The sequence below is a fragment of the Malus domestica genome, chromosome 16, assembly GCF_042453785.1.
Source record: "Malus domestica chromosome 16, GDT2T_hap1".
In the NCBI taxonomy this organism is placed as follows: domain Eukaryota; kingdom Viridiplantae; phylum Streptophyta; class Magnoliopsida; order Rosales; family Rosaceae; genus Malus; species Malus domestica.
This window is the reverse complement of record NC_091676.1, coordinates 3,733,157-3,759,186: the sequence shown is the minus strand read 5'-3', so window position 1 is coordinate 3,759,186 and position 26,030 is coordinate 3,733,157. Positions and strand designations below refer to the sequence as shown.

Genomic DNA, 26,030 nt, shown 5'->3' with positions numbered 1-26,030 from the left:
AAATAAAATTAAAAAAAAAAAGTTTGCACATAAACATTGACCAAATTTCGGAGTGCTCTGATAAGAAACAACACTTTCTAAAAGTGATTTTAACCTTTCTAAAAGCATTTGCAAACACTTTCGCTGTAAACCTCATCGTCATAAAGGATATTTGATTTTCCTAAGCACTTTTATTGTAAACCTCAACGGCATAATAGAAATTTATTGAATTAGAAGAAGAAAAATATACCGTCATGAGTGACGTAAACCTTATACATCTTTTCTTGTATTTTTCACTGTATTCTTTTTTCTTTTTTTTTTGCATTTCCAAACGCTCTTTAGCTAGAAAAGAGAAAAACAAGATGGGAAATAAACTAAACACACACAGGTGAGTTGGTCCATATATTATGGTATATAATACGACATAAAAAATGATTTAATTATCTCGATGTGCAGCGTATGAGAAAGAATGAACTGGGTTAGAGGGGATAATTTAAGGAGAAGACAACGAAAACAAAACCCACAGGCTCAGGGTGCTACCGCCTTGTTAAGGAGACAGGGATTAAGATTCCTCCATATCAATTCCTCTTTCTCCAATTAGATTATGAGGAAGCCAAGAACCAGGCAAATGACGTATTGACACGTGTAATGATGTGCTCTTTTATAGGGATTTGGATCCTCTCCTGAGCCCAAAGAGCGAATATTCCTGACCAAGCATTATGGGCCGTTGGATTTTCATTCAACGTGTAAGATCCCACATCGTCCAGAGAAGTAGATCATGTAAGCCTTATATGTATATTCACATCTCTACTTAGCACGAGCCTTTTTGGAAGCTCACTTGCTTCGGGTTCCGTCAAAACTCCAAAGTTAAGCGAGTTTGCGCGAGAGCAATCTCATGATGGGTGACCCACTGGGAAGTTCTCGTCTAAGTTCCCAGAAATAAAACAATGAAGGCGTGGTCGGGACCCAAAACGGACAATATTGTGTTACGACGGACAATATTGTGTTACGGTGGAGTCGAGCCAGGATGTGGCGGGGGCCCGGGCGGGAATGTGATACAACGACTATAATTATTATAACTTTAAAATGATCCCCTTGTTTGTAGCCGTTGAATAAAAATATAACGGCCCACAATGTTTGGTTAGGAGGATCCTCTCCTTGGGCTCATGAGGGGATCCAAATCCCTTTTATAGGAGGTCAATTGATTGAGAGATTTTTCAGTATGCCCTAACACACGGCTAGGTGTACTAAGTGTAAAACTACAATTGGTGAAAATTAAAAAAAAAATAATAATTCAACTAATTGTATGGTGCTTAGTGTACCGTGTTTCCAGCACACAAAAAAAAATTTAATTGATTATAATTTATATAATAGTAGTGAAAGCTGGTTTTTGGTTGGCAATGGAATGGCCCTCCTTTTGGGAAAACAAAAACCAAGCAAGCAACCAAATCACGTCCATGGAATGGCAACATGGGATAATATAAGAGTTGGGGATTCGAGATCTCTTAACTAGAGCTTTAGAATTCTTTAACCTCGATAAAAAATTCTAATTAAATATGTTCATCATTTACTTTCTCTCTCTTTCATACATATGTTCAGAAAAGTAAACTAGTACTCCTTGATCCTTCACCTTGGACTTGCCCTTTAAACGATTGGACAAGCACGTTTCAGACTTATTTGATTTATGTAATTCCATTATTGTACTTACAGACAGTGTCATTTAAGTTTAAACTTAGGCATGCATACAAAAAGTATTGGTGTTTGAACGGCTAAATTAAAATTATCAAAATTGGAACATAAAGATCCAACCGCCTAATACATCATTGCATCTCATTAATTGACATATTGTAAAATTTTCAGTTTTTATCACGTGAATCTTTAACTTTTACTTGTTGTGTTCAAAACTATATTGTAATAACAAAGACACTCTCATTATAGCTATGTACTCGTAAATAAAATTACGAAACAACAATAAGGTTTAATCACAATTAATCAAACTCAGTGCACATTAGCGCATCTATGTTAGTCAAATGAAGACAAGTGTCACTAAAACAAATGCTAGCTGGTCTTGAGTTATCATCCTTCACTAAAACGTCTGTTGTGCATAATTAAAACCCTAGAATTAGAAAATCCATGAAAAAAAATAAAAATCCAACAACGACAGATATTTAAATCATGTTCTTCATAAGGAGAGATTTTTCAGTGTGACCGACACACACATGTCACTATATAAATTGTGAGATATGTGTGTTAAAAAGTTAATAACGTAAAAAATAAAATTTATCACCACTTACATAAAAACACATGGTGTATCATCCCGTATTCCCGTTACAATAAAAAAAAATTCTCCTTCATAAGTTGCAAAGCTATTCCTTCTTCTTCCATTTTTTTTCACTATTTTGTAGATATGTTTATATATATAGAGGAATCCTTTAACAAGAGGGATCCCTATTTTTCAAAAAAAATAAAATGAGGACACCCTCTTGGCCGTTAGATTTGGCTTTAATGAAATTGTGTGGCATGTGATTTAATATCAACCACACAATTTCATTAAAGTCAATTCAACAGTCAAGAAAGTGTCTTCATTTTTTTTTGAAAAATAAAGATCCCTCTTGTTAAAGGGCCTATATATATTTATATGCTTCTAGATGCTTTGATAGAAAATTACTTAATGTGACTCTCGGGGCGTTTGTTTGCCCTCACTAAGTGGGATTGAACTGGACTGGACTAGCTGTTAGTCCAATACTGTGTTTGTTCCATACTAGGACTAACATTAATGAAACTAAAGGGGACTAGCATGGACAAAACCCTTCACTAAGAGGTCTTAGCGAGACCCCCCAATAACCATGGGACTAGCTAAGACTATCCTCTCTCGTCCTCGTCATGCTCAACAACCACTCCGACTCCTCGTCATCTCCGATCATCTAGATCATAATAAAATATTAATAATTTATATATTAAATAATATAATATTAGAATTTGTTATTATCCAACTTCTTAGTCTAACATTGCACCAAGCGCTTCACTAAGTTAGTCCAGCTTAATCTAGTCTAAACCAGTCCAGCTTAGTCCTTGAAACTAATCCAGTTCGAGATAGTTCGGTGTAACAAACGTGCCCTCAAGGTACTAAGTAATTGATTAAGGAAGTACGTACATGATGGAATATGTAGCGTAAAATTGCACAGCGCATTTTGTTTGACTCGGTCATATTCCTAGTGTCACGGGCCATGTGTCAAGAACAAAGAAATGCCCAAGACATCATATATCTAAGCCCATGAAGCCATGTTTTCATGGAAGCTTCTGGAACGTCCCGGAGAAATCAAGAACATGGCGGAGCATTCAAGATAATCTAGGGAATTCCGGAACATTCCACACAAGTGTACATATTTAAAGCCTCACCTAGAACAATCTAGATTAGGCAAGTTGTATCTAGAACTATGCTAGATATTTCTGGATGTAAGTAGGGGATTCTAGAACCCTCCATTGAGGAGGTGACTTAGGCCTATAAATAGGAGGTAAGGCCATTTGGCCAAACCGTCCAAGAATTGTAAGCAATTGTAAAGTTCTCTTAAGTTTCAATACAAAGCTTCATTTCTCCCATCTTCCAAGTGATTTTAGCATTCTCCAAGCTATCTTAGCTTTCTTTGTGATTCGATCCGGGGAAGCGAGGCTTCGAAGGCTTACTTAGCTTGTTCATCGAGGTATTCAAGTCTAAGTGCCGCACGGGCGGAAGGCTTAAAGAGTCATCCCGTGACAGCTGGTATCAGAGCCTAGTTCGTGAATCACTTGAAGGAAAGTAGGATATGGCAAGTGGAGAGACGGTGTCCGGAGTCTCCGAGCTAAGGGAGCGTGCTGTCGAGGTCCAAGACGTTGCCAAGAGCAAGCCAAAGTTAAAGGACTTGCAAGCATCGATGGAGACCATGGAAGAGCGACTCGAGAAGATGGAACGAACCATACTCGAGTTCGATACTCGACTTGATGAGGACGTTGTCGACAAGGAGGAAATCCAAACCATAGTGGACAATGGTAAGGATGAACTGCGTGGCTTGGTGGAAGGGCTACGAGATGAGCTCCTTGGCGCTCTCAACACCATGGCAGACAAGATGCGGAAGGAAGTCCAAGTTCACCTTGACAACATAGAGGCAAGGTTTGTGGCGCTTCAAGAAGAGATAAAGGACACAAGGGAACTTAAGGGAGATGTGGCGTTTTGTAAAGAAGCAGTCGTGAAGCAATTCGTGCAAGGGCCGAGGGAAATCAAGGCGTTGGACTCCAAGGTAATCGACTCCTTTAAACCCAAATCCTATAATGGGAAGAGGGAAGCAAAGGAGCTCGACACATTCGTGTGGAACGTGGAGCGATACTTCAAGTACCTGAAGCTTGAAGATGACGAGTCCAAAATCTCAACGGCAACCATGTTCTTAGCTGACAATGCCCTTATGTGGTGGCGTCGCCGGAGCATGGAGATTGAGCAAGGTACGTTCTCTCTCACCACTTGGGATGAGTTTAAGAAAGATCTTATGCTGCACTTCTATCCCCAAAATGCCAAGTACGAAGCCAAGGAGAAACTAAGGTGGCTCAAGCAAACGGGGAGCGTCAAAGACTATGTCAACGCCTTCGTGAGCTTGTTATTCGAGGTGCCCAACATGTTAGAGGAAGACAAGCTCATGTACTTCATGAGTGGATTGCAAAATTGGGCAAAACTCGAACTACAAAGGAGACATGTGCAAACATTGTCTGATGCCATTGTAGCTGCCGAATCCTTGATTGAGTTTAAATCAAGCCACCAAGGTGATTCCAAGTCCACGGGGAAGAAGGGTAACCATGAGAGAAGTGGGGGAGAACATAAGTCGAAGGACAAGGCCGAGACAAGCAAACCGAAGGAGAAGAAAGCCGATAAGCATGACAAAGGCAAAGGTAAGTCTTGGCAACCCACTTGTTACCTATGCGACGGCCCTCACATGATGCGAGATTGCCCACAAAAGAAGGCCCTTAAGGCCATGGCTTTCAAGGAGGACAAGGCCGAGGAGAGTAACGATGCAACGATGGGATGCATCCGTCTACTGAATGCCATCCAGACAACCCTCCCACAACCTAAGGCTCAAGTTGGGGGAGGATCATTGTTCGTCGACGTCAAGACTGGTGACAAGACGACGCGTGTGTTGGTGGACACGGGAGCAACACACAACTTCATGACGTCGGAGGAAGCCACAAGGCTTGGCCTCCGAGTCACAAAGGAGCCTGGTAGCGTGAAGACGGTAAATTCCGCTGCCACCCCCATTGTTGGAGTTGCGCGCAATGTACAAGTAGGCATTGGCGCATGGAAGGGAAATATCGACTTCACCGTAGTCAAGATGGACGACTATGGCGTAGTCATTGGGTTAGAGTTCATGGACAAGGTACGAGCCTTTCCCATTCCCTTCTACAATATCTTCTGTATCCTAGCCGACGGAAGACAACCTTGCCTGGTGCCATTGGAAAGGCAAGCCAAGAAGTGTACCCAGCACTTGTCGGCAATTCAATTTGCCAAGTCTTGGAAGAAAGGCGAGGCCACATTTCTTGCAACCCTAATGTTGAATGAAGGGGAGGAGAAGCACGGGCCTTTGTCGAAACAAGTGGAAGACGTCCTTGTGGAGTTTGCGGACGTGATGCCTAAGGAACTTCCAAAGAAGTTGCCACCAAGGAGAGAGGTCGACCATGCGATTGAGTTGGAGCCTGGTGCTAAGCCTCCCTCCAAATCACCTTATAGGATGTCGCCACCCGAGTTGGAGGAATTGAGGAAGCAACTCAACGAGCTACTTGATGCTGGCTACATCCAACCCTCCAAGTCCCCATATGGTGCACCCGTCTTGTTCCAACGCAAGAATGATGGTAGCTTAAGGTTGTGCATCGACTATAGAGCATTGAACAAGATTACCATCAAGAACAAGTACCCACTTCCGTTGATCGCCGACTTATTCGATCAACTTGGTGAAGCAAGGTACTTCACAAAGTTAGATCTTCGATCGGGATACTACCAAGTGAGGATAGCCCCTGGAGACGAATCGAAGACGGCGATGGTGACCAGATATGGAGCGTTCGAGTATAAAGTCATGCCATTTGGTCTGACCAATGCCCCCGCAACATTCTGCACATTGATGAACAAGGTATTCCATCCTTATCTTGACAAGTTTGTCGTGGTTTACATTGATGATATCGTTGTCTATAGCAAGACATTGGAGGAGCATGTCAAGCACTTGCGCATAGTGTTCAAGACCCTTCGGGAGCATGAACTCTATGTCAAGAAGGAGAAATGCTCATTTGCCACAAAAGAAGTAGAATTTCTTGGCCACAAGATAAAGGAGGGGAAACTTATGATGGAAAAGGGCAAGATCAAGGCCATTCAAGAGTGGGAACCGCCGACCAAGGTACCAACACTACGATCCTTTCTGGGGCTAGCCAACTACTATCGGAGATTCATAAAAGGGTATTCAGCTATAGCGGCACCCTTAACAGACCTTCTTAAGAAAAACAAGGCATGGGAATGGACGGACCGGTGTCAAGAGGCCTTTGAGAGGTTGAAGAAGGCCCTAATGGAGGAGCCTGTACTAAGGTTGCCCGACCTTAGTAAGCCATTCGAGTTGCACACTGATGCTTCCGACTTTGCCATAGGAGGAGTGTTGATGCAAGAGGGACATCCGATAGCCTATGAAAGTCGCAAGCTAAACAATGCCGAGAAGAGGTACACGACCCATGAAAAGGAGATGACCGCCATCGTCCATTGCCTTAGAGTTTGGAGGCATTACTTGCTTGGTACCCCATTCGTCATCAAGACGGACAACGTTGCCACTAGCTACTTTCAAACCCAACAAAAGCTCACACCTAAGCAAGCAAGGTGGCAAGAGTTCTTAGCGGAGTTTGATTACAAGCTAGAGTACAAGCAAGGAAAGGAGAACGTGGTGGCCGATGCTCTAAGTAGACGAGTAGAGTTAATGGCTACAGTACTCAAGCCGCAAAGCCATCTCTTGGACCGTGTCCGAGAAGGTTTATCACATGACGTCCAAGCCAAGAACATTGTGGAGTTTGTCAAGGATGGGAAGACAAGAAGGTTTTGGCTTGAGGACGGCTTGCTATACACCAAGGGCAAGCGGATCTATGTCCCAAAGTGGGGAAGCTTAAGGAAAGAAATCCTTAAGGAGTGCCATGACTCAATGTGGGCAGGACATCCTGGCACTCACCGCACGTTGGCTTTGGTGAGCGATGCTTATTATTGGCCACAAATGCGGGATGATGTAGATTCATACGTGAAGACTTGTCTTGTGTGCCAACAAGACAAAGTGGAACAAAAGCAACCGGGAGGACTGTTGGAACCACTTCCCACCCCATCAAGACCATGGGAATGTTTAACCATGGATTTCATCACACATTTGCCCAAGTCTGATGGATGTGGATCTATCTTCGTCGTGGTCGATAGATTCACCAAGTATGCCACTTTCATACCCGCACCTGTGGAGTGCACAGCCGAAGTAGCTGCACGCTTGTTTTTAAAGCACGTGGTGAAGTATTGGGGTGTTCCGAGGAGCATAGTCAGCGATCGAGATGCTCGCTTCACGGGTAGATTTTGGAAGGAGCTCTTCAAGCTACTTGGCTCGAAATTAGACTTCTCCACAGCTTTTCATCCCCAAACTGATGGACAAACGGAGCGGGTTAATGCATTGTTGGAGACTTATTTACGGCACTATGTTAGTGCCAATCAACGAGATTGGGCTAAGTTACTTGATGTTGCCCAATTCTCTTATAACTTGCAACGTTCGGAGTCGACGGGGAAAAGTCCGTTCGAGTTGGCTATAGGGCAACAACCCTTGACCCCGAACACGGTCGTGACTGGCTACACGGGGAATAGTCCAGCCGCTTTCAAAACCGCTAAGGAGTGGCAATTAGCCCACGAACTTGCTCGAGCTCATTTGGAGAAGGCTTCAAAGAAGATGAAGAAATGGGCGGATCGCAAGCGAAGGAATGTGGAGTTCCAAACTGGCGACCAAGTCTTTGTGAAGCTCAATGCGTCTCAGCACAAGAGTACTCGTGGCTTGCACAAGAGCTTGTTGCGGAAATATGAGGGACCATTCCCTATCATCAAGAAGGTTGGCAAAGCCGCGTATGTTGTGGAACTCCCACCCCGCCTCAAGTTTCACCCGGTGTTCCATGTGAGCAACTTGAAGCCTTATCATGCAGACAATGAGGAGCCAAGCCGAGGTGAGTCTCATCGAGCACCCCCTTTGATGACGGAGGCATTTGACAAAGAAGTGGAGAGCATTGAAGCCAAGCGTGTCGTGGTGCGACCAAGACAACCAAAGCATGTGGAGTACTTTGTCAAATGGAAAGGGCTACCATACTCCGAAGCAACATGGGAGAAGGAGACGTCCTTATGGCAATATAAGGACTTGATTCAGACATTCGAGAGGCAAGAGTCGACGAGGACGTCGACGGTTTAAGTGGGGGAGGATGTCACGGGCCATGTGTCAAGAACAAAGAAATGCCCAAGACATCATATATCTAAGCCCATGAAGCCATGTTTTCATGGAAGCTTCTGGAACGTCCCGGAGAAATCAAGAACATGGCGGAGCATTCAAGATAATCTAGGGAATTCCGGAACATTCCACACAAGTGTACATATTTAAAGCCTCACCTAGAACAATCTAGATTAGGCAAGTTGTATCTAGAACTATGCTAGATATTTCTGGATGTAAGTAGGGGATTCTAGAACCCTCCATTGAGGAGGTGACTTAGGCCTATAAATAGGAGGTAAGGCCATTTGGCCAAACCGTCCAAGAATTGTAAGCAATTGTAAAGTTCTCTTAAGTTTCAATACAAAGCTTCATTTCTCCCATCTTCCAAGTGATTTTAGCATTCTCCAAGCTATCTTAGCTTTCTTTGTGATTCGATCCGGGGAAGCGAGGCTTCGAAGGCTTACTTAGCTTGTTCATCGAGGTATTTAAGTCTAAGTGCCGCACGGGCGGAAGGCTTAAAGAGTCATCCCGTGACACTAGGAACGTACATCTAATTAAGTTTAACTTAATTAATTAATATTTAGGATGCGAAATAAGATCTTGGGGAGTAGAGGAGAGGAAGAATGTCAGCTGGGCTGGGTCTACAATGGACACACCAGATAATATTATGATCTCCTCCAGAAAAAATTGTGATGAATTTCATGCAAACATCATTACATATAATCATGATAAGGTGCTGGTCGCAATTGAATGATTGTTTTCCAAACTTTTATAGCCTCTTTTGGCTCGCTTTTTCTGAAACCCTAATTCCATAAGATCCACCTATTTATTTTTCTAGCTTTCTGAGTACAAGATGCTTCTTGAAAATGTGGGGGTCTTTCCTGTTCCTTTTTCCCTGGATTTTAAAATTTTTAACTCCCATCATCTCCTGCAAAAGTTGTAAAATGTAAGAGAAATAATGGGACCCTTGTGTGGTAGCATTGCGATAAAAGAGTACCTCACTGCCTGTTCTTTGTCTCTCCATGCATATGTAATGGGGAGAGACCAGAGACCTGCAGGGCAATGCTAATAGGACTCTTTAAACATATTGTAGGTAGAGATAAACGGGTGAAAAATCAGATCATGGAAGGTAGAATGTCGATTCTGATCACGATTTCTAGCTGTAGTAGCAGTACTGATCATATATGTGCATATAAACTGTGCTCAAAATAAGTTGGGATTTGGTACTGTAGAATGTCTAGAAAGCACGTTCCATATCCTCCATGCTCTTTTTCTTCCCAGTAAGGTTTTGTACAACCATCTACTGTGTCACAATGTTGTTGGAAGTTTTGAGACTCTTGTCCCACATTGGTGAAAACAAGATTCCAAAGTACCTTTATATACTTTTTGTCTTCTACAATATTAGTTATGTGTTGGACCACTTGGAATGAGAATTGAGGCTTGGGCCACTATTTCTGTGGATTGGACTTGATGATTATACCATAATATTAATATTAATTAATATTAATTAATCAAGACAAGGGCCTTGGGCCTAAGAATTAAAATTAATCTGATCAATTAGTTTTAATTTCAAATTAAGTTTTTAATTAAATTAATTAAAAACGTTTTGATTAAAGATACAACCTTTTGTAAAGAGTTGTAAAGCTTCAGATACATCCAAAAGGTATTTGAAGAGGTATGAAAGAGCCTATATAACTGGAGTCCTCAGTTCATCATCAATCATCCTTTCTTCTTCATTTTCTTCCGTACAAACTTTCCAGAGAGAGTAAACATACAAAGCAATTCGCTAGAATTCTATAATCCAGTGCGGGTTGTAGGATTAGGTAGTTGTATCCTGGTCGAGCAGACGTTGTAGAACCACAAGCACAAGAGTGGGACGGAATTACTGTTCGAAGGACATAGCTTTTACGCTAGCCTCTACCTTCTGTAATCAAGTTAGTACTTTTGATATTCTCATATTTAATTTTCTGTAGTCGTTGTGTATCATTCTGTATTGCAAGTATTTTTTAGTAATAAAGTATAAATATTTCAAGTTCTGTATTTCTGTTATTTCTGTTTCTAAATTGTTCTCCAACAATTGTTTCGTCGGAATACTTTTGATCGAGTATGTAGCGGTCACATTGCTTTGATTAGCATGTCATAATTGATATTTTATGGACGTCTCAAATAATGTTAATAAATGTATATACTCACTAATTAAAACATGCTTGGTTTGATAAAATCATGCAGCGGTGATGGTCCAACTATATTACTAGAGTTTCTCCTTACTCATACCCATATATATGAAATCACTACCTATTTGAGTTGATCCTAGCATTTTATCTTATAATTATGGGTTAAGTTCCAATAACTACCCAACTTTTAAGGGTTATTTTACAAATTTGTCATAACCTATTAAAACATTCCAAATAACTATCTATTTATTTATTTATTTTTTTAAATGGACGTCGGTTAGGTTCACTAGTTTTAAATAATGACATAGACAAAATTTAAAACGTGTTTTAATTCTTAAGTTATCTATGAAGCTTTGTATCTCCAAATTAACGCATTTTAGCTAATCAAATTTACTGTTTAATTTGGCTAAAAGGGGTCAATTTAGGTGATTAGAGCTCCAAAGATGCCAATTAGTGAAAACCAACTTTAGTGTTTGTCTATCTTATCATTTAATACTAGTAACGTCATCACTTGATGTTGGTAAAGTCCTTATTTAATGTCAGTGACCTAACAAATGTTTAATTTTCAAAACGTTAGATACTTATATAAAATGTTTTAAAAATTGAAACTAATTTAAAATCATCATAAAAGACTGAGTAATTATTCGTACTTTAACTCTATAATTATCATAGACAAATTAAAGTGTTATGTTCAAACCTTACTCAGATTGTACCACGAGTGAAATCTAATGCTCAAACCTTTTGCCTCCACATTGTTCATTGTTTATTTTGGATAATATATGGTTGATTATTTTCCCATAGCAGCTACTGTTTCTATCTATTCCAAACAAGAAAATTCTGTCAATGGTTTTTCTTAGTACTTACACTTACTACGTGTCCACCACTTTAAACAAAATTTGCAATCTCATTACAACTATTTGTTCGAAGTACAAGATCACAAACAAGGTTTCTTGTTTGGTAAAGATAATGTCTTTATCTAATCCCAAAACCCTAATTTAACCTAAACATCGCAAAAGCAGATGAACGTATACATGCAAATGCTTGGAAAGCTACAGGCTACAGCGAGCTAGCTAGTAGTTAAATCAAACCCTAATTTATTGACATGTGGCTTCCGCTGATGCAGACACAGTGGGAGATTGTTTCAATCATTTTGTATTATTTTTTCCTCACTTGATGATACGTGGCTAAGAAAAGATGGAAAATCATTTGGAGGCTTTTAGATTGCTAAGAGAGTGTCTCTCTTTGTAGGGCAACGGATAAGAGTTGTTTGAGCACGTTGTTTCCCTACTTATATGATATCCTCTGCTTGCCGCTTCGAAATTAACGTAGGTATTTGAGATATGGAAGGTCTTGTAATCTAGACTTAAGTGGGTCTGATATGGATATGTATCAGTATATAGGCCTTGTTCGGTATACACGATTGAATTGGAATAGAGGAGAGTGAATTTCAATTCGAAAGAATTATAAGAAGATTAGACATGAAGAAACGTCTTTCTTTTATTTTTTTAGTTTTGGAGAGGATCGTAGTGGATAAATTTTATTCTTGAGTAATCTCTCTCCTACTTCAAGTTGTAAAAAAAAAAATTTTCATTTCTTATTTTAACATATCTTGAAAATAGTGATTTATCAATTTCAATCAAATTTTCTATATCAAACGATGCTTTAGGAGGCTATTCTCACACAAAATATGATAGGGACATCATTTGCATCATTCATTCACATGACTATTAGGCATGATGTGAAGTATAGCCTTGATCAAATAATTTGTAGGTAACCCTAATGGTGATCAAACATTAAGAAAATAAACAAATAAAACAATACAATCAGTGAATGAAACAAGAAGCAGATTGATGAATCGAATACTTTAACTTAAAAACATGGATCAAATTTGCAAGGCTACATCAAAATCCTTGGATATGAATTCAGTTACACATCATGTTCAAAGAGATTAAAATGAGAATACACAACATGAGTGAAAATAAATTGAAGAGAGAAAACCCTTAAAGCAATTATGATATTAAACTTCACCATTGGGGTGAGTCTTTCGGTGATGGTGAAAGTGTATGAAATGGCTAGGATTTTTAGTGTCGATAAAAAGAATGCTATGCAAACATCCTACGGTGTTTTTTTTTTTGTTCTTTGAAATTTTCTTGCATGCTATTGACTCTTAATTTGGAACCAAAGTTTCATCCTAACTAGGTTGCCGATTGGAATAATTTGATCAAAACCACACATCATATGGTTGATCATATTTATGTAAAACGAACTCTTGAAATAGGTTGGTAGTTGAATACGACTTAACTTTTTTATTAGCGAATACGGCCTAACTTAATAAACATGGAAACGGCTTTATAATGGTGAACTCAAAATCCCTGGTCCTATCCCCATTGTTTATAAATCAACATATCAATCGCTGTTACATTTTCCTGACCTTTTAAGTTATTTTCATTTACAGCACAAAACCACATTTAAATTGTAAATTTCACCCTAATTCCAAATTTCCAATTTGTGGTCCTTTTGTTTTGGAACAAGTCATATTGCTCTCAAAAGACAGGCCCAACACTAAAATCGTGGACCACAACACAAGTCCAAAAAGCAAAGCATGTTCCAACTATGGATCATATAAAGCCCCTAGCAGTGACTATTTGTTTGGGGGTTCAAATACGACATAAAAATAAAACGACATGTGTTATAATTAGGTAGATATTTTGAAAAAGATTGGGTGGTGGTCCAAACCTAAATAGTGATCGCAATGTTAAGGAAGTGACAATTAACAAATGGCGACTGAGAAATTCAGACAACCTAACGTGCTTTGCGTCTCTTTGCTTTGCTTGTACAAACTTGGATGCCATTTATTGTGTTTTGGATGGGCTGCAAACTTGGTGCTGCATCAGATTGTTGCCTCAAATTGGAGAAATTCTTACTGTCCAACAATTGGCTTTCGTGATCGTCTGGCCGAAGACACATAAACAAAAGTGAGTTGTTTTTTTACTTTTTCTAAAAAATGGACAATTGGTGGCAAGTCACGGTTATCCATCTTTTCCCGAACCGGAGAAGATATGGAGAATTTCACCCTACCTGTGACCACAGTCAAGCAAACTTACTAGCTATGTGTTACGCTGGTCCGGACTTTAAGAATTTCTTCTCAAATTGGCATATGGAGAAAGCATTGATATTCCATTTTAGGTCAAAGATTTGATTGATTCAAATCACTTCCAACTTGGTCCATAAAAATGTGTTTACGTCCAAGTTCAACCACATAAAAAACATATGGGCCGAATTAGTTTAGAGCCCAACCAAGTAAGCATTCAATAGATAGAGCCCAACCCAAAATTCCAAAGTGGGTAGTTGGTCCTATGAAGATTTGCCAGCTCTGAAAACTCTTTTATTTTCCTATTTTATTTTTATCATATCTAAATTTAAAATGTTAAGAAATATATAAGTCCCTTTGCGAAAAAGTAATATATTAAATTTATGGCATTCATGATCTGAGAAATTTCAGCGTTCGAAAACACGGTTGATACACTAATTATCATGATACAAGTAGTTGAATGTATAAATAAAAAATTCAACGGCTTGTATTTTGACACTTGATGTATCAGATTGTTATGATCCAAGTAATAATGATGAATCATCATTTATTGAAAGACATGATTGACTCCATTGATAAAGTCCTTAACTCAAAGTAAACTATTGAAATCCCAATCGCCTGCAATCAATACCATATCACATGCCACAAAGGCCCAAACTATGCAAATCGTCAATGCAATTATTGCCTCAAATATTAAAACCAAAATTTAATAACTTGGCTCTTCAGTAATAAGTCTTATCAGCTCCTTCCCAAAACAAAATATGAAATGTCTTATCAGCTCCTTCTCCTTCCCAAAACAAAATATGAAAAAAAAAAACATGAATCGTACCCAGTGCACAAGGTTCCCGCTTTACGCAGGGTCTGGGAGAGGTGAATGTCGGCTAGCCTTACCCCCATTTATGGAGAGGGGGCTCCCAAGTCTCGAACCCGAGACCTACCGCTCATGGGCGAAGGCACTTGCCATCGCACCAAGTGCGACCTCTCAAAAAAAAAAAAAAAAAACATGAATGATTAGGTGAAATTCTTATGTCCGACCATTTAGACCAGGTTGGCAGATCACGTCCGCAACCACAACACAAAACAATGAGCTCACCTGCATTTGATTTAACCGACCTTAGGCTGCTCTTGTTTGATTGTATATGTTACTGTATAGAGCAGGAGGGCACAAGAACTTCTCCTCCACGAGTGAGCCCCAAGAATCATCAAAGGTGGACCCGACGTTACGAGTACTGCGTACGTTTTAATGATGTTGTTGTTTATAACTAAATTATTGGAGCGGAGGAGCTGCTGCCTACGTGGGGCAGGTGCCAACGTGCACCGCAGAACACACAACATTCTAAGTACCGCATCTGTATACTTTCGTTTTGCTTTGACCAATTGGTGTCCGCGGCTCTCACCTGTCATCACCTTCACAGATCCCACAGCCTCCCAAACCACCACACCCAGCAAACTCCAAAAAGTCCACCTTGGTTTAACGGTACCGGCAGGTGGTTAAACCCTACAGTTTAGTTCCCTGCTGAGCTCTGAGAAGACCCAGAAAAGCTTTCCTCCCACTTCCAGGTATTTTTCTGAGGACCCAGAGGTTCAAATTTCCCAGACAGCTTGCTTTTGTTGTATGTAATTTTGTATTGCTTTCTCTACATATTTGAATTTTTGCATGCATTTTTAATGCCTCAATTCTGCAGCTTTGTTTATTTAATTTGCTTAACCATTGGAACTTTATGGTAATTTTCTTTGGTCAGAAAACTTTATAGTATTTAGTGAAAGTCTTTAGCTTCAAAACTTTTATGCAGAGCTGTAATGTCGCAAATTTGGGTGTTCTTCGTTATGTTGTCGTATATTTTGTTGGCTTGGCGATATTCTAAACTATTATAATTTACGATGTTCACGTTGATAGAGATTGACTTTGTAAAGTTTCACAACGTTCGCTTTTTAGTTGTTACTTAATCTCGATTAGTCTAATCTGGCGGCGATATTATGGATATTGGTTATGTATGTACCAATGACTATATTTTGGGGCTCATTCGTATCATTTCTTGCTCTAAATTAAGTCTGCCTTGCTCAGCCCTCTCTTTTGAAACTTTTTCGAGATTCAGATAGAAGAGATCAGGTTGCCAAAGCAGGAATTGAGCATTTGGTATGGAAGACCACGCTGTTTGTGATATCAATGTTGGCAGTCCAGAGCTTGAGATAAACCACGTACATGAACGGGTGCCATCTAACGAATCTGGCGTGCAAGAGTTAGAGAGTTCCATGAAAGTTTTGACAAAGGTGGACTTGGACTTGGCATATTCTTCTGAGAAGTTAGCAAATCTCCATGTACCTCTGATGTACCTTTTGGCTCAGCAAAATGATCTCGAGGCAATGGCCACCACGAATAACTATATTCTGGCAGACTTTGTTGAGAAAGTATTGGTGTTCAATCTCCTGTCTAGCATTTTGGATTCTGAGGTACGAGAGCTGGACAATTACATGGATAATCTCCGAGTGGAAATTGTTGATGCGCGTCAAAAAATATCTTCGTGTAGACACTTGGGAGAACTGTACTCTATAATGAAAGGAAAGCTAAATGATTCTGAAGAATCACTAAAGCAATCTCGGCAACAGATTTCTGAGGTCAAGATGCGGTCTGCAAGGTTTCAGAGAACCGTTCTAGCTTTCGCGCATGAAAATTGTAAGTTCAAAGTTTCTGTCTAGTTTGAGAGATTCTTTAAATTCAGATAGCAAAGATGCCTTTTTACTTGGTTATTATTTACTTGAGGCACACATGTCGACAGGGAAAACTGACATTGCCATGGATTTGTCAGAAAATTCTCAACTGTCGAATAAAAATGCAATGTCAAATTTAAGGATGCCTAGACAACAAAGACATAATCTATGGATGCTGGAGAAGTCGCTTTCGAGGGAGCTATATCTTGAGAAGAAATTAGCCGAATCAAGACAGAATGGAAAAGAACTTAAATTGAAGATGCATCATATGGAAGAGGTAGTATTTCGCATGGAAGAAGCAGCAGAAGTTGTTTGGGGAAGGTTTTTAGAGGCAGAAAGTGCTGCTGAGGTTCTCCAGGGGATTTCAAAGGAGTTATTGGGTCGACTGCAGCTTGTTCATTTTAATCTGAATGGTTCAATTCAGCGAGAAAGCGAGTTAAAATTCAATCTTCGAGCTAGTTTAGAAGAGATTAGAGCAAAAGATAATGCTTTGCATAAGCTCGAGAAGATAATGAAAGAGAACATTAAGAAAGATGTTGAAATGGCTGCTTTGAGAGAAAAGGTGATGCTCCTTGAGAAACAGCTGAAAGAGTCACAGCTCCAGCTGAAGAATGCCAATGCCACGAATGAATCGGGTGAAGAGAAACTTGGGGAAATGGAAAGTTTAGTTGTGTCTTTGAAAGAAAATATCTTTGTAGCAGAAGTTAAGGCCGAGAGTGCAGAACTTAAGGTTGCGGAAGTAACAGGAACAAATGTGGAACTCACCGAAGAGCTGAATTTTCTCAAAGGAAGTGCAACTGGCACAGAAAAAAAGGTTGGAAGTCTCGAGAAGCAGCTGAGGGAAGTAGAGATACAATTACAGAATGCGAAAGCATCCTCCGAAGCAAGTCAAGAGCAGCAAAATATGTTATATGCTGCAATTTGGGATATGGAAACTTTGATCGAAGATCTAAAATCAAAGGTTTGCAAAGTGGAGAATAAGACAGAAAGTACTGAGGAGCAATGTATAACGTTGTCTGAAACTAATGCAGAACTAAATGTGGAAATAACTGTTTTAAGGGATAGAGTGGAATTCTTGGAATCGTCTTTGGATCAAGCTAACAATACAAAACTTGCAAGCGCGGAAGAACTCAATTCCAGAATCAAGCTCATTATGGATATGGCAATGCAACTGGCTGTAGAAAGGGAGCGCATCCAAAAGCAGGTATGTCTTGTATAACCAATTCTCTCTTGCGCTCAAGTCCTTGTTTTGAATGAGAAATCTGTTGCTTCAAATCTATGTACAGGAAAATAGAAGTCACTGAATTGCCATCGAAAAAGCACACTCAAGGTGTCCGGGTAAAGAAAAACTATAAGCATATTCATAATAATTTTATTAACTATAGTTTCTTCTGTGCAGATGCATGTCTTAACAATGGAGAAAAAACTTCTGGTAGAGAAATTATGGAACACCAAAAAAGATGCAACTGAGTGCAACAACGAAGACATTGACAACAAAGAGCTTCCACCTTTCAAGTGTACTTCTCCAAATGCTACTTCTATAAAAACATCCGTGGCAGATGTGACAGATTCTTTAGATAAAAGTTTCCAGGCAGGTATTCTTTTCGATCAGTTCCTATTACAATAAATGGACTTGTAAGGGAAATTAAAAGAGAAAACTAAAGAAGGGTCTTCAGTCTTCATGCATAACCAGGAATGCCTAGTGCCTCCCACTTGTATAACTGTAAATTACTAAGGTGTTTACAATATAGTTTTAAGTTGCAGCGGTTGCAACGGATTTTTAAATTCTTTGTTTTCCTTTCAAAATCGTAGAACTACATAATGAACTCGAAGACAGTGTTTGAGATTGACCTTTTCTGTTTTTTTTCATGATTTATTTTCTGATTCTGGACCATTCTTCTCACAAACTCTGCAATATTCCCTGAATCAGGTGGATGAACCGTCAGCAGAGGCACCTGTCTGTGATAATGATGCAGGGGCTTCCAGTTCTGTATATAGTCCCGCTGGCTCGGATTCAGAACTTGACACTGTCGAAGTGGTACAGGCCAAGCGCCTAAGCCTGAAGCACATTCTCATAGTAATTGTTGTCGTATCAGTCATATATTTGCTTAACCAGGAACCTTTCCCCGTTGAAGATTTGTGACGAATAGGCTTTCTCACGACTTTAACTTCACCACGAACCTCTCATATTTGTGACGCATTGTTCCTTGAAATTTTTTTCTGAAGCGCTCTACATTGTGCTGGATGTCTTGTTAGGTTCTGCAGAATAAAATGTTGTTTCAGCAGGAAGTATTGTATTGTTTGAAAATTCGTTTAGTGTACATATAGGTTGGCGAAGTGTAATGATTCAACGGATGATTTAAGGATTAATTGCCTTTGGCGTAACGTGAATTTCGAGTGGTTGCTACTTGGTAATCAGATTAAGTGACCTTTAATCTGCTTATGATCACTAAGATTAGAAGCAAAGCAATAATGCCAATGAAATAAAGGTATTAGTTACTTTTATTACTCAACTCAGACAGTTACATATATAGTACTATAAACTTATCCCCTTGTACACATTTCATGGCAACTGGTCTGGTTGAAAATTGGCTTCAACTTGGAGTTGGGGAGGAAGGTTGCCACCATCACATATGCATTCGCCGTTAACGCAGCGCCAGGGAAATCCTTCGCACACACTGCTGCAGTCTATCATCCCAGGACACCGGAGTTTTCCCCTTGCTTCAGCTCCCGGCATGTTCCACATTGCCATGCCTGTGCAAATTACAAACTAGTTTATACCAATGTGTCACAGTGTGTGTGTGTGTGTGTGAGAGAGAGAGAGAGAGAGAGAGAGAGAGAGAGGTGGGGGGGGGGGGGGGAGAGAGAGGGACTAACAAGCAATTATAGCCAAAAGAAGGACCAAAGAAGCAAACTTGAAAGATGGTTTCCTCTCCATATTGTTCTTGATAGTGTTGTGGACCTGTGGTTGGGGACTTGTAGACTTGCTGGTTTGGTTCAGTATGCAAAGTAGTTCATTTTTCACTTCATTTTATAGGAGACGAAATAAAACGAAATGGAAGGTCAATTCAATTTTTAGATTTCAAAAAAATCCTCTATAATAAATTACATCACGAGAGAATGATTCATTCTTCAATTATGGCAAGATATTAGTGAAAAATATTGATGACATTACCAATTTGCACGCTTGCAATTTTAGAGAGTGTAGTCAAACTCGGATTAAAATCCTAGTATAGTTAATTAAAAGATTTTAAAGATTTTAAAATCCATCCAAATATAAGTGTATTAAAAAAATTAAGATTTTGGAGGATTTCAATAAGTTGTGGATTTTATGGAATTTGACAGCAGAAATTATATATAACCAAGACTAAAAAGAATCTAACCTCACCCCACTAGGATTTCAAATCCTTCCACCACAATCCATTCAAATTCTTTAAAATCCATATGAATTTTGTAGAAGTCTTTAATTCTCTTAAATCCTATAAAATCCATCACTTTTAAAATCCTTTAAAATCTTAATTTGACTACACCCACTTTAGTTGTTGAATAAGTTGTAAAGGGGAAAGAAAATTCATTTAAACGGTCATGTTGTCACGTGATGTTGTCAAAATTTTCACATTATACGAGATAACGGTGGGGTGAAAGTGGTTCATGTTTATAGTTACTTATTTACAATAAATTTTTTTCTTTATTGATACAAGCGATATTGGTGAAGAAGAAAATCGAGCTCAGATCTAGAGTACAAAAATGAAAGATCTTAACTAACTAAGTTATAAGACCCTTCCGAATACACATCAAGCAATATCAGTTGAACGATATTAATCATGTGTTTGTGTCTGATATTGTCAATTCTAATGACTTCCACACCCTTTTATTTTTGGGGTAAAAACAAAAAGAAAAAAAAGAAAAAAGGAAAAGCCAGGAGTGGCGTACGACAAGTCGTTTCTCATGCCGAGTAGAAACCCTAACCCCTAAAACCCCTATAAAACTCTCTCTTCCGGCTGCATTAAGCTCCCGCAAGTACAACTGATGAATTTCCCAATTCAGGTACTGCGCCGTTGCGTATCCCTTTTCTTCAATTTTGATTTCTGTAATTATTGTGTGGATTTTACTGGGATTTTGAAATTATCAAGTTTTAATCTTGTAATGCACCAGATAGCCCCTTGCTGCTTGGAAACATGGTAGCAGGGAAATTTCGAGCAAAGGGTTCGGTGCAAGATTCAACCTTTGGCATCGGTTGTGCAGTGAATCCGAGTGATTTCTCTTGCGTAACTCTGATTTGCCAGAAAATACAAGTACCAGATCTGAAGAAAATGGCAAAGCAAAATGATGAAATCAGATTTATTTTAATCTGAATTTGATGTGGAATTTCAAATCATGCCTTCAAAGTTCTCTGATTGCTTTGCCATATCTTTTAAAGTTTGAGATTTTATCTGAATTTATGGTTTAATTCTTGTGTTTTTACTGTTGCATTTGATATTATATGTATATGGATTTTATGAAGCAAAATGAGGAGATTTATATTGCTGAATTTGATGTGGAACAACCTCATACCATATTGGTCTTCAAAGTTCTCTGATTGCTCATGTTGCTATGTTATGTGGAGTTTTCGATGAATTTACTAGTGTTACTTGTGATCCTGTTTTCTGGAGCCCAACAATTCCCTATAAACGTGACCCTTCTGATTGAATTTGTATGAATTAGTTGAAGCTGTTTAATCTTGGCTTATTTCTACTGTTTAATTTTTATTTTGGTGGCTGATGAGACGAGTTGAAGCGAATGTGAGCACCAAAATTTGCAGTCTGTTATGCATTTGTATTGCAGACTGTCGAGCATGGTGCGATACTGAAGGTATCTCTTTGTTTTTTCATTGCAAACGTCTCTTGTATTTTTTTGTATGACAGCTGAAGCAAAGGTAGGGATACAACATGTTGGCATTATGTCGAGCAATATGCATCAAAACAACATTACAAGCTTGAGCAAAGTAGGCGAACAATTTGCCAACGGATTGCAAAGAAAAAGGATTCCGGTTCCAAGCTGGCTAAAGTTGTTAATCCTTTATGTAAGGTTTTAGTAGATACGATTTCATAAGGCTGAACATCTTTGTACATGAATTTTGGAATATCAATCTGTTGTTAAATGTTATGAAATCCTGGAAGTTTTACTTTTGATGCCAATGGAGATAAATTCTTTCTTGATGAATTCGGGTGCCAACTAGATGTAGAGCCAACTGCCACTGATTCGACTGCATAACAGCGGAATCAGATGTTGTGGCCAATTGCCACTGATTCGACTGCATTACAGCGGAATCAGATGTAGAGCCAATTGCCACTGATTCATCCGCAGTACTGTGGAATCAGATGTAGCGCCAATTGCCACTGATTCATCTGCAGTACTGCGGAATCAGATGTAGTGCCAATTGCCACTGATTCGACTGCATTACAGCGGAGTGAAACGTAGAGCCAATTGCAACTGATTCGACTGCATCACAGCGGAATCCAAACTTGGCCTACAATGTCCGAAGCCCTGGTTTAGTGCCGTTGTTGGTTTAGACCATTTTTGCCACACCCTTTGCTGTTTCTGTTTCTTTGGGGAATGCCGTTGTTTATACTCCGCAAACCAAGTTTCAAGTTTCATCACGCATATGAATATCCACTGGAGATAGATGTGAGCCCGTCCAAAGAAAATTGTTTCTTTCCTCCCCCACCCCCCCCCCCCCCCCCCCCCCCAAAATGCTCCAAATTAATATAGGTGCAAGATCAAAGCCATCATTCGACAAAACCTTTGGACATTGTGTTCAATTTGAGATTAGGTCGAAAGGCACGAAGAATTGTAAACAGGAAGAAAAAGGCTAGCGAGTTATCAAAACTTTGTTTCATACCTACATGCCGAATCACCTAGTACCTACCTCTCTAAAACAGATGATCAACCAGGTCCTGTTGTACCAGATCATACGTCGCGGGAGGATCCTTGGACTGCAAGGCAAACTTTTAACATAATCAAGTCCAGAGACAGCATCGAGTCGAGGGCTCTCATGACAAGAAGAAAGTAGATGACTCCCAACTTTCAACCAACGTTGAAAGAGATTAATATGCAAGTGTAAATATAGTTTTTGTATATACGTATCCCTAATTTCGTCGAAAAACATGTCCGGCTGCTTGCCCTCCCAACAGTTACATATGAAGAAGGATATGGCGGTGCACCGCCATCATTCATCATTCAGTAGATGATGCTATCAATCCGGCCGTCTTATATGTACATGAACTCTTCTCATCCAAGGATTAGTGAGCAGCTCTGTTTTCAGAAATAATTATATCTAATCTTAGTCTAAATTATTTCCAATTTCTTTTTTTTTTCCTTATTGGTGGTATCAAACAATAAGAAATTAGCACTCCCAATTACTTTTTCCTAAATATCAAGTTTAATTTCCACTTCACTAAACTCTAAACAAACTTTCATCTTCAACAAATAGCTAATAGTTTTCGGTACTTCTAACATTACAAATTACCAGTCTTACGTACTCTACATTTGTGTATAAATCTACAATAATTTTTAGGGAACTTTAACGAAAAGTTCCTAGTACTGTTCATTTTAATGAAAAACCACATTTTTACACTAAAACGTTAATCCTGGTACTATTCATTTTACCATTTATTTTGTTCTTATTGTTAAAACTCAAAACTTTCAAGTTATTTTCATTAGTTTTCTTTATTTTTAAGATATTGATCAATAAAACATATTATTCGAATCTTAGTTTGGTGCCGGCAGCTCATATAGAGAAGAGAAAAACCTCGGTTTGAGTGGACGATATGATTTAGCTAGCTAGCCAGTATAAACCATTCAATTAGCACCAAGCATTAAATTATTAATCGACGAGATTTTATTATATCTTGTAGTAATATTACTCGTTAAGTTGCACCTAACTAGGAGTAACTATGTAGCTTATAGGCTCGATCAAGCTGAGTCTACGCATAGGCAGTGCCCATCAAGACATGTTGGAGTTCCTGGAGAACATGTAATCCCATTGCAGTCGGTCTCACTGAAACATTGGCCAATTCGATTTGGTTGCAGCCGACCAGAATCTACTCTCTGGCGTGCGACTGCCTTCTCGTCGATGCATTTGCATTGCCCGTCAACACAGTCGAGCTTTCCAATCGTCGGACATATAATACCGATCTTGGCGCAGTCCGTCTGATTGAAACATTGAGATTGGAGACCATATTGATTTGGCAGGCCAGAGTCACGTGTATTAATATTTGACGCTTGTTGGCAATTGCAGTAGTTGTTGACACAAGTAGCTGAGACGTCGACAGAACATTGAAACGAAGTGCAGTCAGCGTCGGTAGAACAATGACGAACAACGATCACGGCTTCTGAGAATAATGGGGCACCTGCAAAATAACGCATACACAGGTGCTCCGTTTAGAGAACTTTAACTATGTAATACACACTTCTACGTACAGCATTCATTTGCACTGCAGGTAGAGAAATTAACTACTATTAGTAGCTAGGAGGAAAAGCTCACAAAATGCAATGACCAAGAAGACGGCGATCATAGCTATCTTAGACGTAGCCTTTCGCATTTTTTATATATAATTATTTTGTGACACCTTTGATTATATATGTAGTAATGAAGTGCTGAACCCTAGCTTTGAACCATATTTATACTATGGTAGTGTTGACATGTCTGGTAATAAAAGTGCTGAAGAAATCTAGATGTATCAAGTGACATAATTAATTTCCAACTTTAGAGTTGACGATAAGGAAATTAACCTGATATTTTGCAGATTTGGGAATGAAATCCTGATTTTTTCGTGGTTGATATTGTCAACAACTAAATGTTAGATCTAACATGGAAAAGAATGTGAAGTGTTGGAGTAATAGATTTCGACTTTAAATTCTACCTAAACACAAACATATTGTGTCCAAGAATCCATTCAGGCAAACACAATGAGATTTCACAGCTACTTGACCCAAAGAACCATCACATGACTCGCATCCCAAAAATCTACTTGTATGACTCGTACGGTTTGGATTTAAGGTTTATGTTGTTTTTAATTTTGAGAGTATTTGACTCTATTTACGTGTGTGGTTTTGACTATGTTTGAATTTTTTTTTTGTAAAAATCGACATTTATTAAATTAGAGCCTAAAATTTAGGCATATATAGAGCAAAACCTCTATGTAGTAATAATGTTGCGACTATTAGTATTATTACTATGAAGACGTGATTACTTGAAAGACGTGTTGTTACAAAAATAAAATTTGACTTAGTTACAAATTATACTACGTTAATAGTGGAGTGTGTCAATTTTCAAAATGTAGAGATTGGAAAAAAAACACCCTTGTCTCAAGTAGCTAGTCCATGTACATGTGGTTAGAAAAGATATGTAGAAGGGTCATGTTGAAGGTCTTACTGACAATTATTGACATTGTTGTATTACATTTTGAAAATATTATGAAGTGTACCAAATAAGTGGTTCACACTGTATTTACATACTCCCAAATTTCATTTATTCTTTTCCATATTTTCCATACCAAACAAGGAAATTAAATATCAGATATCAATCTTAAACTGTGATTTTGTTTCCTAAATATGATATTTTATTTCCACATCAGGAAACACACTATAAAATCCTATGGGATCAATTACATGATTTACTAGATATATTCAGATTTCTTTGGCTTTTTGACATAATGTGTGAAACTATCAGAAATGTGCATGAGAGCCCTTATAAATATAGATTACGGACTCACTTTACTGAAATAAAAACATCTTTACTGAAAGAAAAACTGAAAGAGTTTAAGCTAGGGTTCGAAAACTGTGAACTGCATAAACTCATCAAGGAGTATGGTTTGGCTTTCTTACAATCTGCATCATTGCAGTATGGTTTTTATACAGTTTTACATACACCCGCATGCCATAAACAATAGTACACGCATGCAATAAATAATGTGAGATCATGCAATATTCTTCTGCCCATCTTCGACAGGACTTCATGGGTTTCATTTAGAATAGTCCTTTCACCATGTCAGCAGCACATGGATTATATGTCAGCAGCACATGGCTTATACTCAGGTAGTTTGAACTGAATATTTGGTTTATCACGCCCCCGCAAGCTGAGTGGGCGCGGACGAACAGGAAGCTTGGAAAGAAGATAACTGAACCGTGCGGTGGACAAGCCCTTTGTTAAGAGATCGGCAAGTTGGTCAGTAGATGAAACATATCCCACAACAAGTTCATTTCTAGTGACTTTCTCTCGAACATAATGATAATCAACTTCCACATGACGCATACGAGCCTGATAAACGGGATTGGAAGCCACTGCCAGTGCACTGATATTGTCACACCACAATTTTGGTGGAGTGAGAGGAAGACGAAGATCACAAAAAATGTGTCTGAACCAAGATAAGGTGGCAGCTGTGTAGGCCATTTGGCGATACTCGGCCTCCGTACTTGAGCGAGACACGCCGCGCTGCTTTTTAGAACTCCAGGAGACCAAGTTATCCCCTAGAAATATGCAATGACCACCAGTGGAGCGACGATCATCAGGGTCACCAGCGTAGTCAGCATCGGCAAATGCTGTGAGGGACA

General features: G+C 39.1%; 1 protein-coding gene, 2 long non-coding RNA genes and 2 other non-coding genes across 7 annotated transcripts; 4 read left to right on the top strand and 1 right to left on the bottom strand.

The window, feature by feature from the left end:
• The first annotated feature begins 14,740 nt into the window (after positions 1-14,740).
• Positions 14,741-18,827, top strand: LOC103402759 (WPP domain-interacting tail-anchored protein 2). 3 transcript variants are annotated; one of them, XM_008341516.4, is made up of 5 exons: positions 14,741-15,287; positions 15,824-16,401; positions 16,505-17,640; positions 17,836-18,031; positions 18,367-18,827. In XM_008341516.4, the coding sequence occupies exons 2-5, from the start codon at positions 15,867-15,869 to the stop codon at positions 18,372-18,374; spliced, it is 1,875 nt and encodes a 624-aa protein (XP_008339738.3). In that variant the 5' UTR covers positions 14,741-15,287; positions 15,824-15,866; the 3' UTR covers positions 18,375-18,827. The 3 variants fall into 3 exon arrangements, with proteins under 3 accessions (XP_008339738.3, XP_017178919.3, XP_008339737.3); XM_017323430.3 differs by having other exon boundaries at positions 14,997-15,287; positions 15,793-16,401; positions 17,836-18,027; XM_008341515.4 differs by having other exon boundaries at positions 15,005-15,287; positions 17,836-18,027.
• An 88-nt stretch (positions 18,828-18,915) lies between these two features.
• On the bottom strand, positions 18,916-19,440 carry LOC108171265 (uncharacterized). Its single transcript, XR_003770182.2, has 2 exons — positions 19,314-19,440; positions 18,916-19,190 (listed from the first exon to the last, which is right to left on the bottom strand). It is a non-coding gene; the product is annotated as an uncharacterized lncRNA (long non-coding RNA).
• Positions 19,441-20,353: 913 nt separating this feature from the next.
• LOC108169730 (uncharacterized) lies at positions 20,354-21,586 on the top strand. The gene is made up of 2 exons (XR_001786057.3): positions 20,354-20,483; positions 20,592-21,586. It is a non-coding gene; the product is annotated as an uncharacterized lncRNA (long non-coding RNA).
• On the top strand, positions 20,757-20,838 carry LOC114822385 (small nucleolar RNA R160). Its single transcript, XR_003770461.1, has one exon. It is a non-coding gene; the product is annotated as a small nucleolar RNA R160 (small nucleolar RNA).
• LOC114822384 (small nucleolar RNA R160) lies at positions 20,939-21,020 on the top strand. The gene has a single exon (XR_003770460.1). It is a non-coding gene; the product is annotated as a small nucleolar RNA R160 (small nucleolar RNA).
• Positions 21,587-26,030: the final 4,444 nt, after the last annotated feature.

Coding starts and splice junctions, on each gene's coding strand:
- LOC103402759 (XM_017323430.3), top strand. CDS start 15,867: ATGGAAGACCACGCTGTTTGTGATATCAATGTTGGCAGTCCAGAGCTT. Junction 16,402..16,504: donor AGCTTTCGCGCATGAAAATT/GTAAGTTCAAAG, acceptor ACATGTCGACAG/GGAAAACTGACATTGCCATG. Junction 17,641..17,835: donor GGGAGCGCATCCAAAAGCAG/GTATGTCTTGTA, acceptor TCTTCTGTGCAG/ATGCATGTCTTAACAATGGA.